Source organism: Rhincodon typus, chromosome 6 (assembly GCF_021869965.1).
Source record: "Rhincodon typus isolate 14 chromosome 6, sRhiTyp1.1, whole genome shotgun sequence".
Lineage (NCBI taxonomy): Eukaryota > Metazoa > Chordata > Chondrichthyes > Orectolobiformes > Rhincodontidae > Rhincodon > Rhincodon typus.
The window spans coordinates 14,406,906-14,421,744 of NC_063337.1; the positions used below are offsets into that span (position 1 = coordinate 14,406,906).

At 40.2% G+C, this 14,839-nt stretch overlaps 1 protein-coding gene across 1 annotated transcript; it reads right to left on the reverse strand.

Moving 5' to 3' along the window:
- Positions 1-7: 7 nt before the first annotated feature.
- On the reverse strand, positions 8-10,864 carry LOC109917460 (RP2 activator of ARL3 GTPase). Its single transcript, XM_020517300.2, has 3 exons — positions 10,754-10,864; positions 8,460-8,545; positions 8-614 (listed from the first exon to the last, which is right to left on the reverse strand). The coding sequence occupies exons 1-3, from the start codon at positions 10,821-10,823 to the stop codon at positions 531-533; spliced, it is 240 nt and encodes a 79-aa protein (XP_020372889.2). The 5' UTR covers positions 10,824-10,864; the 3' UTR covers positions 8-530.
- Positions 10,865-14,839: the final 3,975 nt, after the last annotated feature.

Consider the following 14,839-nt stretch of genomic DNA (forward strand, 5'->3'; position numbering starts at 1 on the left):
GGGGGGGGGGGGGGGGGGGGGGGGGGGGGGGGGGGGGGGGTGGTAGTGGTGCAGGAGGAAGTGAAACTCAGGTTTTTGGTTGCATGGAAAAAATAGCCAAAAGGAGAAAACAAATCAGGAGTTAATAGGTAGAGTTATGAAGGTCAGAATCATTAAACCAACAATTTGGCCAGTTCTGTGTTGTAGTATTCTGTGATTATGTCAAATAAAAAGTTCTGCAGAAACTTGTTGCTTCCTTTCAAAGGATTCTTTGCTTTTTAAAATTATTTTCAGTGGAACAGACCAAAAGAATAAAACAAAGATTTTAAAAGAGTTGTACAAAACTGCTGAAAATGCTTTGGTTATATATTAGACTAACATTACTTCAAAGACGGTTGGAACAATGTTACATTTGAGATGTTCAATCTTAACTAGAACCAATCATGCTTCAAAATACTGCCTATTTCCAGTAGTCCAATCTCAAAAGTTCTACTTATTTGGAAACATAACCATAGGTCGGTTAGATATTCACATATTGCAATTATTCATTTTCACATTCCCATCTGCATATCAGCATAGTTATAGAAATTGTCCACATCTTGAGATGCTGAAGACTTGCTTTCAGAAACAAAGACCTATTTAACAAACAGAAACAAAGGAAAATGTAAGTTTACATGCTTAAGGTGCAATGATAGAACATGATCAGCAACAAACTGAAGGATAGCTACTTTCAAAATTAAACAATTTCCTTTCACAAATGAAGAGGATTGAGAATTAGCAAGATATTCAAATACTGTGCATGGTTTAAATTTGTCACATACTTATGCCATACTTTCCAGCAGGGATAGCAAGCAGGAGGACATATACTGGTTAACATGTTACCTCCTTCATCTAGAGACCAGTGCTAAATGTAATGTATCCACTGCTGAACAAGGTACGATGACTGAGCATTTGTCGGAGATCAAGCTCAAGAGCTTATCCCTTTTGGCTCCTCATCGGGTCGTGCATCTTCCCAGACAGCACATTGATATTTTCCAAAATGCACTATATATTCAGCTTTCATCGATTTCTGTAGTAGTTTTGACCCTGCATTTGTGAAGGAGGAGCCAGGTATAGGAGCAAGTCTGCATATATGATTTTTCTGGGCAGGTATACAATTCCAAATCATAAATTGGATCAATGAGACTAACTTTCTTGAGAAGCAAAGCTGTCCACTATTATTCATTCTATTGGAAGTTTTAAGTTGGATTAAACTGAATTAACAAGGGAAGAATATCAAGTCCAAAAAATTATTGTTGACCTGTCTGTTAGATATCACCTCTGTTACTTTAGTGTAATTAAGGTGGCTCAAGATTATCAAATTGTTTGTGCATTATTTTAGGGATAAAAAGTTGTAATTTGAAGGTCTGTCAAACAACACACCCCATTGACAATTTGCATTGGACAACATATTCATCATGCTCAACTTGTCAATGTTGCAAGGTTCAGAACACTATGTCCACTATTAGAAGTCATTCTGCTGTTTGACAACATTTATTAAGTAATCAGGGCTGTGCCAAGAATTACGGTGAAAACCAGTTTAAGATCAAAGTTCACATTGTACTGTATTTGCATATTAGAAGCTGAATATTTTAAGACACAGGACTCTGTTTTATGTAGCGCAAAGGAATTTTTACATATATTGCAACTTTTGCATTGGGGGATAAGAAAAGAGTCATGGAGACTGTAAATCTCTGCCACATTCTCACAACAACTACCCTGACAAATCAGAGTTTACTGACTGGTGTGAGAACCAAGATTGAGAGTTAACTGTATTTGCTACATCTACAGGTTAACGATGACCCAACTAATCAGCACCCTCTTCTCATGATATATAAAAATAGTTATCTTTTTTCAAGACTGTTTCTTACATTTAGTCCTGCAAGATGAAGTGTTTTGACTTCTTGTCTCCTGTTAGCAGTGTTTAGGTACCAGGTTCTATACGTAACTTTATGAAGTAAAAGCTGAAGTTATGGTTAGTAAGGGGTCAGAGTACCAGATCTTCCAGGATACCCATTTTAGATATAAAATTACAGTTAGTATTCAGGAGGTAGACAAGCTGATTGGTTCAAGGAGTGTTATCAGAGCATCATATTGTCCTGAAAAGCGAGGAATATTTCCCCCATTGGTCAAGTGTAGTTGACATTGATTTGAGATTCTTGGTTGCACTGGCACAACTGGTGAGTATTGAGTGTTACAAAGTTACCTTTATTACGGATAAAAACAGCCATATATGTTACTAAGAGGTAGTAGGAACTGCCAATGCTGGAGTCTGCGATAACAAAGTGTGGAGCTGGACGAACACAGCAGGCCAGGCAGGATCAGAGCAGGAAAGCTGATGTTTTGGGTCTGGATCCTTCTTCAGAAATGGGGGAAGGGAAGGGGATTCTGAAATAAATAGGGAGAGAGAGAGGGGTGGTGATAGAAGGTGGATAGAGGAGCAGATAGGTGGAGAGAAGATGGACAGGTCAAGGAGGCAGGGATGTCCGTCTTCTCTCCACCTATCTGCTCCTCTATTCACCTTCTATCATCGCCTCCCCCTCTATTTATTTCAGAGCCCCCTTTCTCTCCCCTCCCCCATTTCTGAAGAAGGGTCCAGACCCGAAACGTCAGCTTTCCTGCTCCTCTGATGCTGCCTGGCCTGCTGTGTTCATCCAGCTGTACACATATGTTACTAAGATTTTCACATTTGCCAAAGGTGAACATTTTGACAAAAGAAGAATTAGTTAGGAGTAAAACACTTACTAAATGAGTAAGCATTTGCACAAGGAGGATGTTGCTAGTTACAGGTAATTTGTAAGAAATTGTCGCATGCTGGTGTTTCCCATAAGAAATCCAAATCAGTATTTGAATTCCATACTGGGCCTTAACATAAAGTGAAAAGTATTTGTTAGGAAACCATTTTAGAAGCCTTAATGGTTAATGGGAAACGAAAGTTGGAAGTCTTAAAATATGTAAAAAGACTTCTACACACACTAAAGTCATATTTAAGATAAAATATTGAAAGACATGGTGACTCAAGAGACCAGGCTAAAGGATCCAAGTGCTGGGATCCATGGGAAAGAAAGGCCAACACACTGAACTGGAGTCGTGTTGTTCCACGATTAGTCAATTAATTTTGGCCCAATAAATCTTGTTATTTTGGCTTTCAACTTAGTGATTGTCCTTTTTGCCAAGAAGGTTATTCCTTGACAACAGAGTTTTATTACTCTGGGATTTCACATTAAATCCCAATAGGTCTACCAGGATACGCAAAGGGCTAACTGGTGAAATACAGTGATAGATGCTCCTATCCCTCACAATGATAAAAATAGAGTATGACTTTTATGCTGAAACAATACAAAACCTTTAGGCCAGTGACAGTACTGTATGCAGTTCTGGATTCCTCATTATCGAAGAGATGTGATAGCACTGTAGAGGTTGCAGAAGAGATTGATAAGGATGTTGCCTGGGCTGGAGACTCTCAGTCATAAGGAGAGATTGTATAGATGGAGTTGTTTTCCTCGAAGCAGAGCAGATTGAGAAGGGACATGATTGAGATGTATAAAATTATTAGGAGTATAGATGGGTTGACCGGAAGAAGCTTTTCCCCTTGACCGAGGGATCAATGACCGGAGGGGGGCATAGATTTAAGGCAACGGCAGAAGACTTATAGGAGATGTGAGGAAAAACTTTTTCACCCAGAGGGTGGTGGGAATCTGGAACTCACTGCCTGAGAGTAGTAAAGACAGAAAACCTCATAACATTTAAGTAGTATTTAGATGTGCACTTGCGATACAAGGGCCTGCAAGGCTATGGGTCAAATGCTGAAGATTGGGATTAGAATGGTTAGGTGGTTGTTTTATCCAGTGGGGACATGATAGACCAACAGGCCTTTTTCTGTGCTGTAAATCTCCATGACTGTGACATGGCAACACACATACTCAACAGGGCATCTGAAAACAGGTTAATTGGAAATTATTGACTTACATAAATGGCCAATGTCATTATGATGGCAGCTCCAGGACGATGGAGGAAAGGGAACATTTAATCTTCACATTGATTGATGAAAGCCCAAAGTGAATTAAACTCATGGCACACTATATTTTGTGTCAGTTAAAGGCTACTTCTACATTGCATGGACTAAGACCAACCTGAGGCAGACTGATGACAAGTAAACCAGCCCTAGCAAAACTGTGATAACAAGGTGTAAAGCTGGATGAACACAGCAGGCCAAGCAGCATCAGAGGTGCAGGAAAGCTGACGTTTCGGGCCTTGACCCTTCAGAAAAACTGTAATCAGTGGGAATTGGGAGGCAACTCTCTGCTGGTTGGAGTTATACTTGGCATATACAAAGATGGTTGTGGCTGTTGGAGGTCAGTTATCTCATCTCCAGGACATCTCTGCAGGAGTTCCTCAGAGTAGTGTCCTAGGGTCAACTATCTTCAGCTGCTTCATTAATGACGTTCCCTCCACCATAAAAATTGGTGGCATAGTAGACAGTAGCAGGTTTTCTAAGATTACAAAGGGATCTTGATGAAATGGGTCAATGGCTGAAAAATGGCAGATGAAGTTCAATCTGGATAAATGCGAGGTATTGCATTTTGGTACAACAAACAGGGGCAGGACTTATACAATTAATGGTAGGGCTTTGGATAGTTCTATAGAACAGAGGGGACTTAGAGGTTCAGGTACATAGTTCTTGAAGTTTGCATCACATATACACAGGGTGGTTCAAAAGGCATTTGGCACACTTGCCTTCGTTGCTCAGTCCTTTGAGTATAGGAGTTGGGAAGTCATGTTGAGGTTGTACTTTGGTGAGGCCTCTGCTGGAATACTGTGTCCAGTTCTGGTTGCCTGGTTGTAGGATGGATATCATTAAGCTGGAGAGGGTTCAGAAGAGATTTACCAGAATGTTGCTAGGTATGGAAGCTTTGAGTTATAAAGAAAGGCTGGATAGGCTGGGACTGTTTTCACTGGAACGTAGGAGGTTGAGAGGTGACCTTGTAGAAGTTTATAAAATCATGAGGGGTATAGGTAGGGTTCATGGTAGTTGTCTTTTCCCTAGGATGGGGAAATTCAAGACAGGGAGCACATTTTGAAAGGTGAGAGGAGACAGAGATTTTAAAAAAATAGACATGAGGGGCAACTTTTTTTTGGAAATCAGATGATGGTTTAATGTGTGGAATGAGCTTCTTGAGGAGGTGGTGGATGTGGGTACAATTACAACGTTTACAAGACATTTGGATAAGTTCATGAATAGGAAAGGTTTGGAGGGATATGGGCCAGGAGCAGGCAGATGGGACTAATTTAGTTTGGGATTATGTTCAGCATGGACTGGTTGGACTGAAGGGTCTGTTTCCATGCTTTAGGACTATGACTATCTAAGGTCAGAAGTGGGGATGTTTGTCTTGTAGGCCATGTTATGAGATTTTTTGTCTCTACCAGCCTCAAAGGCAGTGACTTTCAGATTCCCACCACCCTCAATGAAAGAAAGGGTTTTCTCACATTCCCTCCAAGTCTTCTGCCACTTGCCTTAAATCTATTCCCCTGGTCATACTGGGGACGTGCACTGAAGATTGCACAAAGTTCGGCACAATTTACGATTCCTCAGATACTAAAGCAGTCCGTGCTCAAATACAACATGACCTGGACAATATCCAGGTTTGGGCTGACAAGTGGCAAACTATATTCACACTTACACAAATGCCAGGCAATGACCATCTATAAGAGATGATCCAAATACCACCCCTTGACATTCAATGGCATGACATCACTGGATTCCCATTTTCAACATCCAGGGGGTTACCACTGGCCAAAAACTCAATTCAACTCAACTCACCATATAAATACAGTGGCTACAGGAGCAGGTTAGAGGCTGGAAATATTTCAAGTAATTCAACTCCTGATTCCTTGAATTCTGTCTATCATTGTCAAGCCACACGTCAGTAGCATGATGGAATCCCTGTCTCCCCCAGATGGGTGAAGCTCCAACAATACTTAAGAAACTTGAGGCCATCCAGGACGAAGCTGCCCACTTGATTAGCACTACATCCACTCCCTCTGTTAATGACGATCAGTAACATTAATGTACACAATTTACAACGTACACTGCAGAAATTCACTAAAGATCCTTACCTAGCACCTTCCAAACACAGAACCACTCCCAAATGGAAAAACAAGGGCAGCAGATTCATGGGAAAACCACCACCTTCAAGATCCCGTCCAAGCCACTCACCATCCTGACTTGGAAATACATTACCATTTCTTCAAGGTCACAATCCTGGAATTCTCTCCCTAAGGGCATTGTGGGTCTACCTATAGCAAATGAACTGCAGTAGTTAAAGCAGGTAGCTTACCAACACCTACAGGTACGAGGGATGGGCAATAAATGCTGGTCAGCCAGAGACACCTACACCCCACGAGAGATTGAAAAACAATTGCAGGGAATGCCGAAGTCAACACTCTTGCTGAAGCAACACCTCAGATCACAGGACTGGTACTGACTTTCTTCAATGTCCTTGGAAATGCACATCTTTTCATTAGGCGGGGCACATTTGTGTGAGGTGCTGCATTTTGGAAAGCTAAATCAGAGCAGAATTTATACACTTAATGGTAAGGTCCTGGGGAGTGTTGCTGAACAAGGAGACCTTGGAGCGCAGGTTCATAGTTCATCGAAAAAGTGGAGTCGCAGGTAGAGAGGATAGTGAAGAAGGCATATGCTATGCTTGCCTTTATCGGACAGTGCACTGAGTATAGGAGTTGGGAGATCAGGTTGAGGCTGTACAGGACACTGGTTAGGCCACTTTTGGAATACTGTTTTCAATTCTGGTCTCCCTGCTTTGGAAGGATATAGTCAAACTTGAAAGGGTTCAGAAAAGATTTACAAGGATGTTGCCAAGATTGGAAGGTTTAAGCTCTAGGGAGAGGCTGAATAGGCTAAGGCTATTTTTCCTGGAGCATTGAAGGCTGAGGGGTGACCTTATAGAGGTTTATAAAATCATGAGGGGCATGGATAGGGTGAATAGACAAGGTCTTTTCTTTTGGGTAGGGGAGTCAAAAACCAGAGGGCATAGGTTTAAGGTGAGAGAGCAAAGGGATGCAAGGGGCAACTTTTTCGTGCAGAGGGTGGCACATGTATGGAATCATCTGCCAGAGGAAGTAGCGGAGGTTGGTACAATTACAACATTTAAAAGGCATCTGGAAGGATGCATGAATAGGAATAGGGGGAATATGGTCCAAATACTGACAAATGGAACTAAATTTATCTAGGATATCTGGTTGGCATGGACGAGTTGGACCAAAGGGTCTGTTTCTGTGCTGTACATCTCTGACTCCAAGTTATCAACTGTTGAGCAAACTCAAGGCTTAGGACAATAGCTGGTGGAAGGCATCATCTGGAGGTTAAAACAGACATCACATGCAGTTGCTGCTGAGGTTCTACAACACAGGAACAGCTGCACGTCATTCCGCCATACAAGGCGATCACAACTGAACTGTGACTAATTCCATAAATTGAACATCCTTCTCCCATATCTCTTAATACCTTTGGTCAAGAACTCAATTTCAGAATGCAAATTATCAACTGACCAAACATCAACTGTCGTTTGCAGAGGAGTGTTACAACCTTCCTCCATCCTTTGCATGTAGAAATTAATCTTAACTTTACTCCAAATGATGCACATTCCCTAGTCCCAGACAGTAGTTTATCTACTCCTTCCAACTAGTGGAAGCATTGTTCTATGGGGTTATGGTGTATCCTCAACATGTCTTCATCATTGCATGAATGTATTCTCATCGGTTACAGCAAGTTGAGCTGTTTGACATGAATTGCTTGTTGACTTGTTATTCATCTGTAGAGTGTTCAAACCCACACCTTGTAGTTGTCTGATGAGCAGACAGTAATATAACTGTGCAAAGTAAAATGAGGAAGCTGAGAATAAGAAAAATGATGCAGAGCTCTCTCATGGTAATAAGCGGAACTCATTGTGCAACTCTACTTAACAACCAACAGTCTTGACAGCAGGCCAATACACTGCAATGAAGATAAATGGAATCAAGAGCCAAACAAATGCATTCGAGAAATATGAATTAATATTATTAGTGACAGGTGGATTGATTTGATCTAAAAAAGTGAATTTTGCTCCTCCATTCTGTTCCTTTTAACAGTGCAGTGCAAGTTTAAATAACGCTACACATTGTCAGCCACTAGATCTTTGATATACTCAGTTCAAATCATTACCTTATGTTCAAAACAGCATGCTTTTAGCATAAGTATCATATTTTGAATAAAAGCTAGGTTTTCAGAAGTGTTGGTACATTGATTAAATTCTCTTTATAGCGAAGCATTGTAAACTTATTTTGTTGTTAATTTAGTCCCAACTTCTAACAAAGAGCATTGCAAAGTCATCAAATGGTATACTCCACAGTGAAATGCTGCAATATGTCCTTTATTACTTTACCTTCGAAGCACTGAACACAGAATTGACTGTATTCTGACACGCCTCCACTGCACCATCGCCATCAAATTCCAAAGCAACAACTGGGCCTGTAGAAAAGACAGAATGAGAAAGGTTCATATTGTAGCTGCAAACAGTACAAGCACAAATCTCAGATGTGCCCATTTCTCATGCAGTCATTTCATTCCCAAAAATGTTATTTCTCTATTCAATACTCCATAAATAAAACATTAGAATTTTTGTCAGGAATGCAACCATTCTTCCTACCTCTCCAGTGCCAGCCCTCAGAAAAACCTTTATATTTTGAATGTCTCCCTGCCAGTCTACATAATCTCGATTTTTAAATATTAAAAACAGAAGTAAGTAAGTTTCAAAAGACGGCAGAAAAATCTAGTACTGAAAGAATAAATCAGTAATACATTTACTTCATGAAGAGCACACAAGTTCTCCCCTAAATATGCAGGCCAAACAGACCTAGTTTGTCCTCAACACATGGAAGAAAAATGTGAAATATCCTTCAGTTAGTTGGGATGTCTTTAGGAAGTGAAAGATGATATATAAATCCAGAGCCTGTATTTCTGAAGATTGCATTATCCTCCTGGTAATTAGTTCATTCCAGTTTATATAGTGAAGTAGTAAGTGGCAATTGCATTCTTCCCATTTCAATCTACATCTTACGCAAAATGCAAGTCCACTTCACACTAGTGTCTGCACATGATACGACATACAAAAAAAAACCTTTAATTCTGATTATCAGTTTGTTTGCACTCTGCTGCCCATGTTCTAACTTACACGGACTCTTGACTCAATAATCCTCTAATTTTAAATTGCTCCTTGCCATTTTCAGATCCCTCCATGGCCTCTCTCCTCATTGTCTTTATTCATCAGCAGCTGCCAACCCCCCTGCCCAGCACACTGAACTTTGACTTCCTCTAAATTGTCGCCTCTTGAGCATCTCTTATTTTAATTAGACTATCTTCCCTTCAGCTTTCCATACACTAATCTCTTGAATAACCTCCCTAAACTCCCATATATTACTTCCCTCCTTTAAGACGGTTCTGAAATCTACTGTATCTTTGACCAAGCTTTTGGTCACCCATCCTTCCAACCACATGAGATGCTGTAGATGTTGTATCTTGTTTCACAGTGCCCATCACATGAAGAGTGTTCTGCAAGTTCAAATTAATAGTGCTGGACACTGAAGTATGTTGTCTATAGTCTCAATATCTGATCTATTAGAAGCCTTCTAACTTATTGCAAAAACCTCAGATGACTGTACTTTTACACTGCTCCAACTTGGAACATTGAAGTGCTGAATTTACAGTAACTTACTGCACATAACAAAGCACATAACAAGAACGATTAAAAAAAACAGACTTTGACACGAAGCCACAAGAGGAGAAATCAGGAAAAAGATGACTTTACCAAACAGATAGGTTTTTCTCCGAGCAGGGTGAAAATATTTAGGGCTAGGTCAGTTGAAAGCATGGTCTCCAGTGGTGGAGCCATTAAAATAATGATGTGCAGGAGGTCAGGAATTCGAGGAGTGCAGAGATTTCACTCATAGGGCTGGAAGAGGAAACACAGATTGGGATCAATAAAGCTGCAGAGGGATTGAAAAAAAAACAAAGGATCCTAAAATATTTCAGATAGGCAACCACTGCAAGGATGATGTATGGATGGGATTCACAAAGTAGTAAAGTTATATAGTTTTGGATGATCCCAAGTTTGTCTAAAGTGGAAGACAGATGACCAACCTGGAGAGCAGAGAATTATGAAGTAAAGGTAACACAGGCATCGATCAGACTTTTGGCAGATGAACCGAGTGCAAGTCAGAGTTGTGCAGTGTACGAGACAATTTTAGTGGCAATGCAATAGCGGATTGCAATTCAATCTTACTCAGCTACAAAAATTGACATGAATAGAAACACTTGATAAGGAAGCGTCTGTGCACGTGCGTGCATGTTGGTGGGGGGAGTGGGATTGGGACAATCAAAAGACAATGACTTCAATCTTCCCAATATTTGACGTGGAAGTCAATGACCCATTAAGGAATGGTGCCAGTATAACAATACAGCAAGTATGTATTACACACAGCTTGGGGCGAATTCTGAATTTACTTTGTGACACATTGATCGTTGCAAACATTACATCTGACTGTCCAACAGACCATGAGACAGACCTGAAGCCAGGATGTGCACGAGTTCAGGAAGAGGTAGAAGATTGCATAGATTTAGGAAAAGGATTGATTCATTTTGAATAAAATTCTTGTCCTCTCCCCAAACATATAACTTTACCTTGTTGAAGCAGTGGAATAAAATCTGCTGCTTTCTCCTTAAATACTCTGTTGGCATCATCTGGCCGCATTGAAATTTCTTTTGTTTGAACAAGAGCAATATCCTTTGCAGCCATCTTTTGAAAAGTAAAAATCAAGATGTTAGATTTACTGTCAGAAGCACTCACTCAGTACCAAAATTAGAGAGACAATACAAGTTTTATTTAAATCTACCTGAAAATCTGGAATGCTAGGATAAGTCTGCTACAATATCCCATAATACCACATACAAAAAAGTTTCTTTAAAGGAGCTATACTCTTGTATAAATGTAGACCCATTATTTCACTAACAGCTAGGAACTTACACATTGTTTTCAGTATTCCAGATATTAACAATGATGGAAATAGTTTTAATTGTTACATTCAAAAGGAAATATGATAAATACTTGAAATGGAGAAATCTGCAGAGTTATGGGAAAATGCATCCAGGGGAACTAATCTGACAGCTCCCTAAAGAAAAACAACAGACATGATGGGCTGAACGGCCTGTAATAATGATTATCAACCTTATAGAGTTTTAAGAAAGTTAAACATCTACCACATAATACGCTTGCTATCAATCCTGGTTTTCCAAGTAGATTGGAGATTTCAACCACTTTAATGACCAGAAACTGACCAAAACTAACTGAAGAAAAAGGATTAAGTAAACGGGCTCTGACTTCTCTTTAAATAAAGGAAGTATATTATATGACATTATGAGGAAACTTGGAGGTGTTCATGAGCTTGGGCATGAAAGTCTTCATTCACAAGTGTGCTCAGTACAGAGCATTTCAGTAGTCAGACATGCATTCTAGTCACGCCTCGAACTCCCTCTCGAGAGGTCTCACCAAAGTCATCAGTATTAAGTATTAATTTTAAAACATCACTAGAAGTTTCCAAACACTTCTTTTTAAAAAAAAAGTAGTTAAATATTTAACTTTGAAAGGGTTCGGTTAGCTCAGCTGGCCGAATGGCTTGTTTGCGATCCAGAGTGACACCAACAGTGCAGACTGAATTCAAATACCAGCTGAGGTTATCATGAAGGATCCTCCTTCTCAACCTCTCCCCTTGCCTGAAGCACACGACCTTCAGGTTAAAACATCACCAGCCTGTAGTCCAACAGGACTATGCCAAGTTTAGCTTAATTTTGTTCAAACTAGTGGAACATCCCACTATAGCACAAGACTAGATACCTGCAATTGAGAGTCAGAATATGGAGAAGTCAGTTTTTAGTTCACCTTACCAGCAATTTCCTTGAATGGAGCTAGACTGTTTACAACATGTATTTGACCCCAAGTTAGCTTGTGGCTCCAGATTCTCCCCATCTCAAAGACTTTCTACTTTTTTAATTTTTCCACAGCTGCATTTGCCAAAACCCTTATCATTGCCCTGGTCAAGAATATCTGCACCTGTCTTTTCTTTATCATGCTGAATGCAGGTCTCTATGCTGCTTCTTTCATCACTAGATGACTTAGCACAGTTATTAAGCATATTCTCTTCTAACATGTCCAGTTATCATCATCAGGATATTTGCACTGCAAATCTGAATTTATGTTTAAATTAGTGTCATAGGCAATAGCCTAGACTAGTAAATCCAGACTCAGGTTCAATTCCTATCACAGTGGATGCAGGAATTTAAATTCAATAAAACATTTGTAATTTAAAAAGTCTGATGATCATTGTAGATTGTCATAAAAACCCATCTACTGTACTCTAATGTTCTTCCCTTTAGGAAACAGCCATCTTTAATTGTTCTGGCCTTTCTGGGACTCCAAACTCTCAGACTCCGTTACTATTGCAAATTACCTAGAAGCCACTCACTTATATCCAAGGGCAACCAGGGATGGGGGATAGCATTGCCCATATTCCATGAGTGAATTTAAAAAAAAAATTAGTAAGAGGATTTCAATTTTCCAAAATCACTTAACCTTTGTATCCCGCTGCAAATTCCCACCTTTTCTGGGGTATGACAAAAATTGGTACCCCAGAGAATACCAGAGGAAAAACTAACCTCACAGCAGCTAACAAGACGCAGCTGTAACTCTTAGTTATTTTAATTTCATGATGATCTGTTTTGCCATACTACTTCCTGGATATCAAGTTACAAATGAGACAAGGCTCTCCAATTGAGCAATAGGAAAAATAAATCCATTTTATTCAGCTCCTGCTAAAAGCGCCCTAGTTTAGCATCAACTCTAGGCATGACGGAATTGAATAATCTTTTAAATCTTTAACTTAATTTCCCCAACTTGCACTGTGACCTATCAAAGATCTCTAATTTTGACCATACCATCTCTCTGTGGGGAAAAAAAAATCATCCAACTTTAAAACATCCATTTTCTTCCATTCAAACATCGTTCCAGCTTCAAGTGTAATGTTGAAGATTTTGAGGGAGTCCCAAGAGAGCAGTGCTCTGTCAGGGCAAGCGCTATCAGATGAGACATGAAATTGGAATACGATCTCCCTTAAGGTGGACGCTTAAAAACAAAATCGCTTAGCACAATTTTGAAGCTTAGGGGAATTATCCGCAGGGTGTTGGGCAATGTTGATTCCCCAATCTATAACACAAATAAAATTGTCAAATTAATACCCATTGCTGTTCATGGTATGGTGTTGTGCATAAACTGGTTGGTGCATCTCTTACACTGCACAAGAACTTCATTGGCTATAAAGCACGTGGATTGTTGGGAGGTCATGAAAGGCATGAAATGCAAATTTATCTTATTTAATCCTTTTGTGCCTACATGGAAACCCCTCCAGCTGAGGTGGCGAGAGAAGGAAGTATAAAAATACCAGATTTTTTTCTTTTTCCACTATCTGTTAACTTGTTAACATTGTGATACCTTTCCACACAGCACTTTATGCTGGGGCTAAAACAAACTGTTTCAATAGTGCTAGACAGTAAAACGTGGAAGGATTTTTTTTAAAACATGAGTGCTAACAGAGCTTAGTCTTGAAAAGTGTAAATTGATGCATAGTCTTCCATCAAGGCATGGGAGTACCTGACGAATGGCAAGACCAGCAGGAGCTTAAAGTACATAGATCCTTGAAAGTAACAGGACCTGTGATATAGGGCAGTTAAAGTGGCATACAAGTTAGCTGGCCTTTATCAGTTGAGACATAGAAAACAAAGAGTTAGGTATAGGGCATTTATGGTGCAGTGGTAGTTCCCTACTGCTGAGCCTGGAGGCCTGGGTTCAAGTTCCACCTGCTCCAGAGGTGTATAATACTATTTCTGAATACGTTAGTTAGAAACTTTCTACAACAGTTAGGAGCTTATGAAGAAGCTGTCTCAGACATCTGATTAGGTTACAAGTTATAGTACTGTGTGCAGTTCTGGTTGCCATACTACAGGAAGGAAGTGACTGCACTGGAGAGGGTACAGAGGATATTCACTATGGTGTTGCCCATGTCTGGAGCATTTCAGCTACTAAGAGAGACTACATAGGCTATTGAAGTTTTCCTTACAGCAGAGAAGGCTGGGGATTGTGGGGGTCAGGGTGGGGGGGTGGGTGTGGCTGATTGGAGGTCTACAAAATCATGGGGGCCGAGATAGGTTCGATAGAAATAAGCTTTTCCCCTTAGAAGGATCAATTACCAGGGGCATAGATTTAAAAAGGTAAGGGTTAGGTGCTTTACAGAGATTTAAGGAAATACCTTGGCTATCTGGAACTCACTGCCAAAAGGCTGCTAGAGGTGGGAACCATCACAACGTTTTAGTAGTATTTAGACAAACACTTGAGCATACAAGATTACAAGCTAAGTGCTGGAAAACTTGATCAGAATAGATTTCTGAAGAAGGGTCTAGGCCCGAAACGTCAGCCTTCCTGCTCCTCTGATGCTACTTGACCTGCTGTCTTCATCCAGCTCTACACCTTGTTATCTCACAACAGATAGGCGCTTGATTACTCATATGGAGACGGTGAACTGAAGGAACTCTTTCCATGCTGCAATATACTGACGACAGTACATTGCATTGTTTACAGATACATAGCTTGATAAAAGCTCCGAATCAATTTTGTTTCAAGGTTGCGGAGACATCAGTTCCAGCAGAAAGGTATGTTGCTGG

What these genes read in the sequence shown, in the direction of transcription:
- LOC109917460 (XM_020517300.2), bottom strand. Translation starts at nt 10,823, where the DNA reads ATGCGGCCAGATGATGCCAACAGAGTATTTAAGGAGAAAGCAGCAGAT. An exon ending in TATTCCACTGCTTCAACAAG is followed by an intron (nt 8,546 to 10,753) that starts GTAAAGTTATAT and finishes TCTTTTCTACAG; the next exon opens with GCCCAGTTGTTGCTTTGGAA. An exon ending in CTGTGTTCAGTGCTTCGAAG is followed by an intron (nt 615 to 8,459) that starts GTAAAGTAATAA and finishes TTTGTTAAATAG; the next exon opens with GTCTTTGTTTCTGAAAGCAA.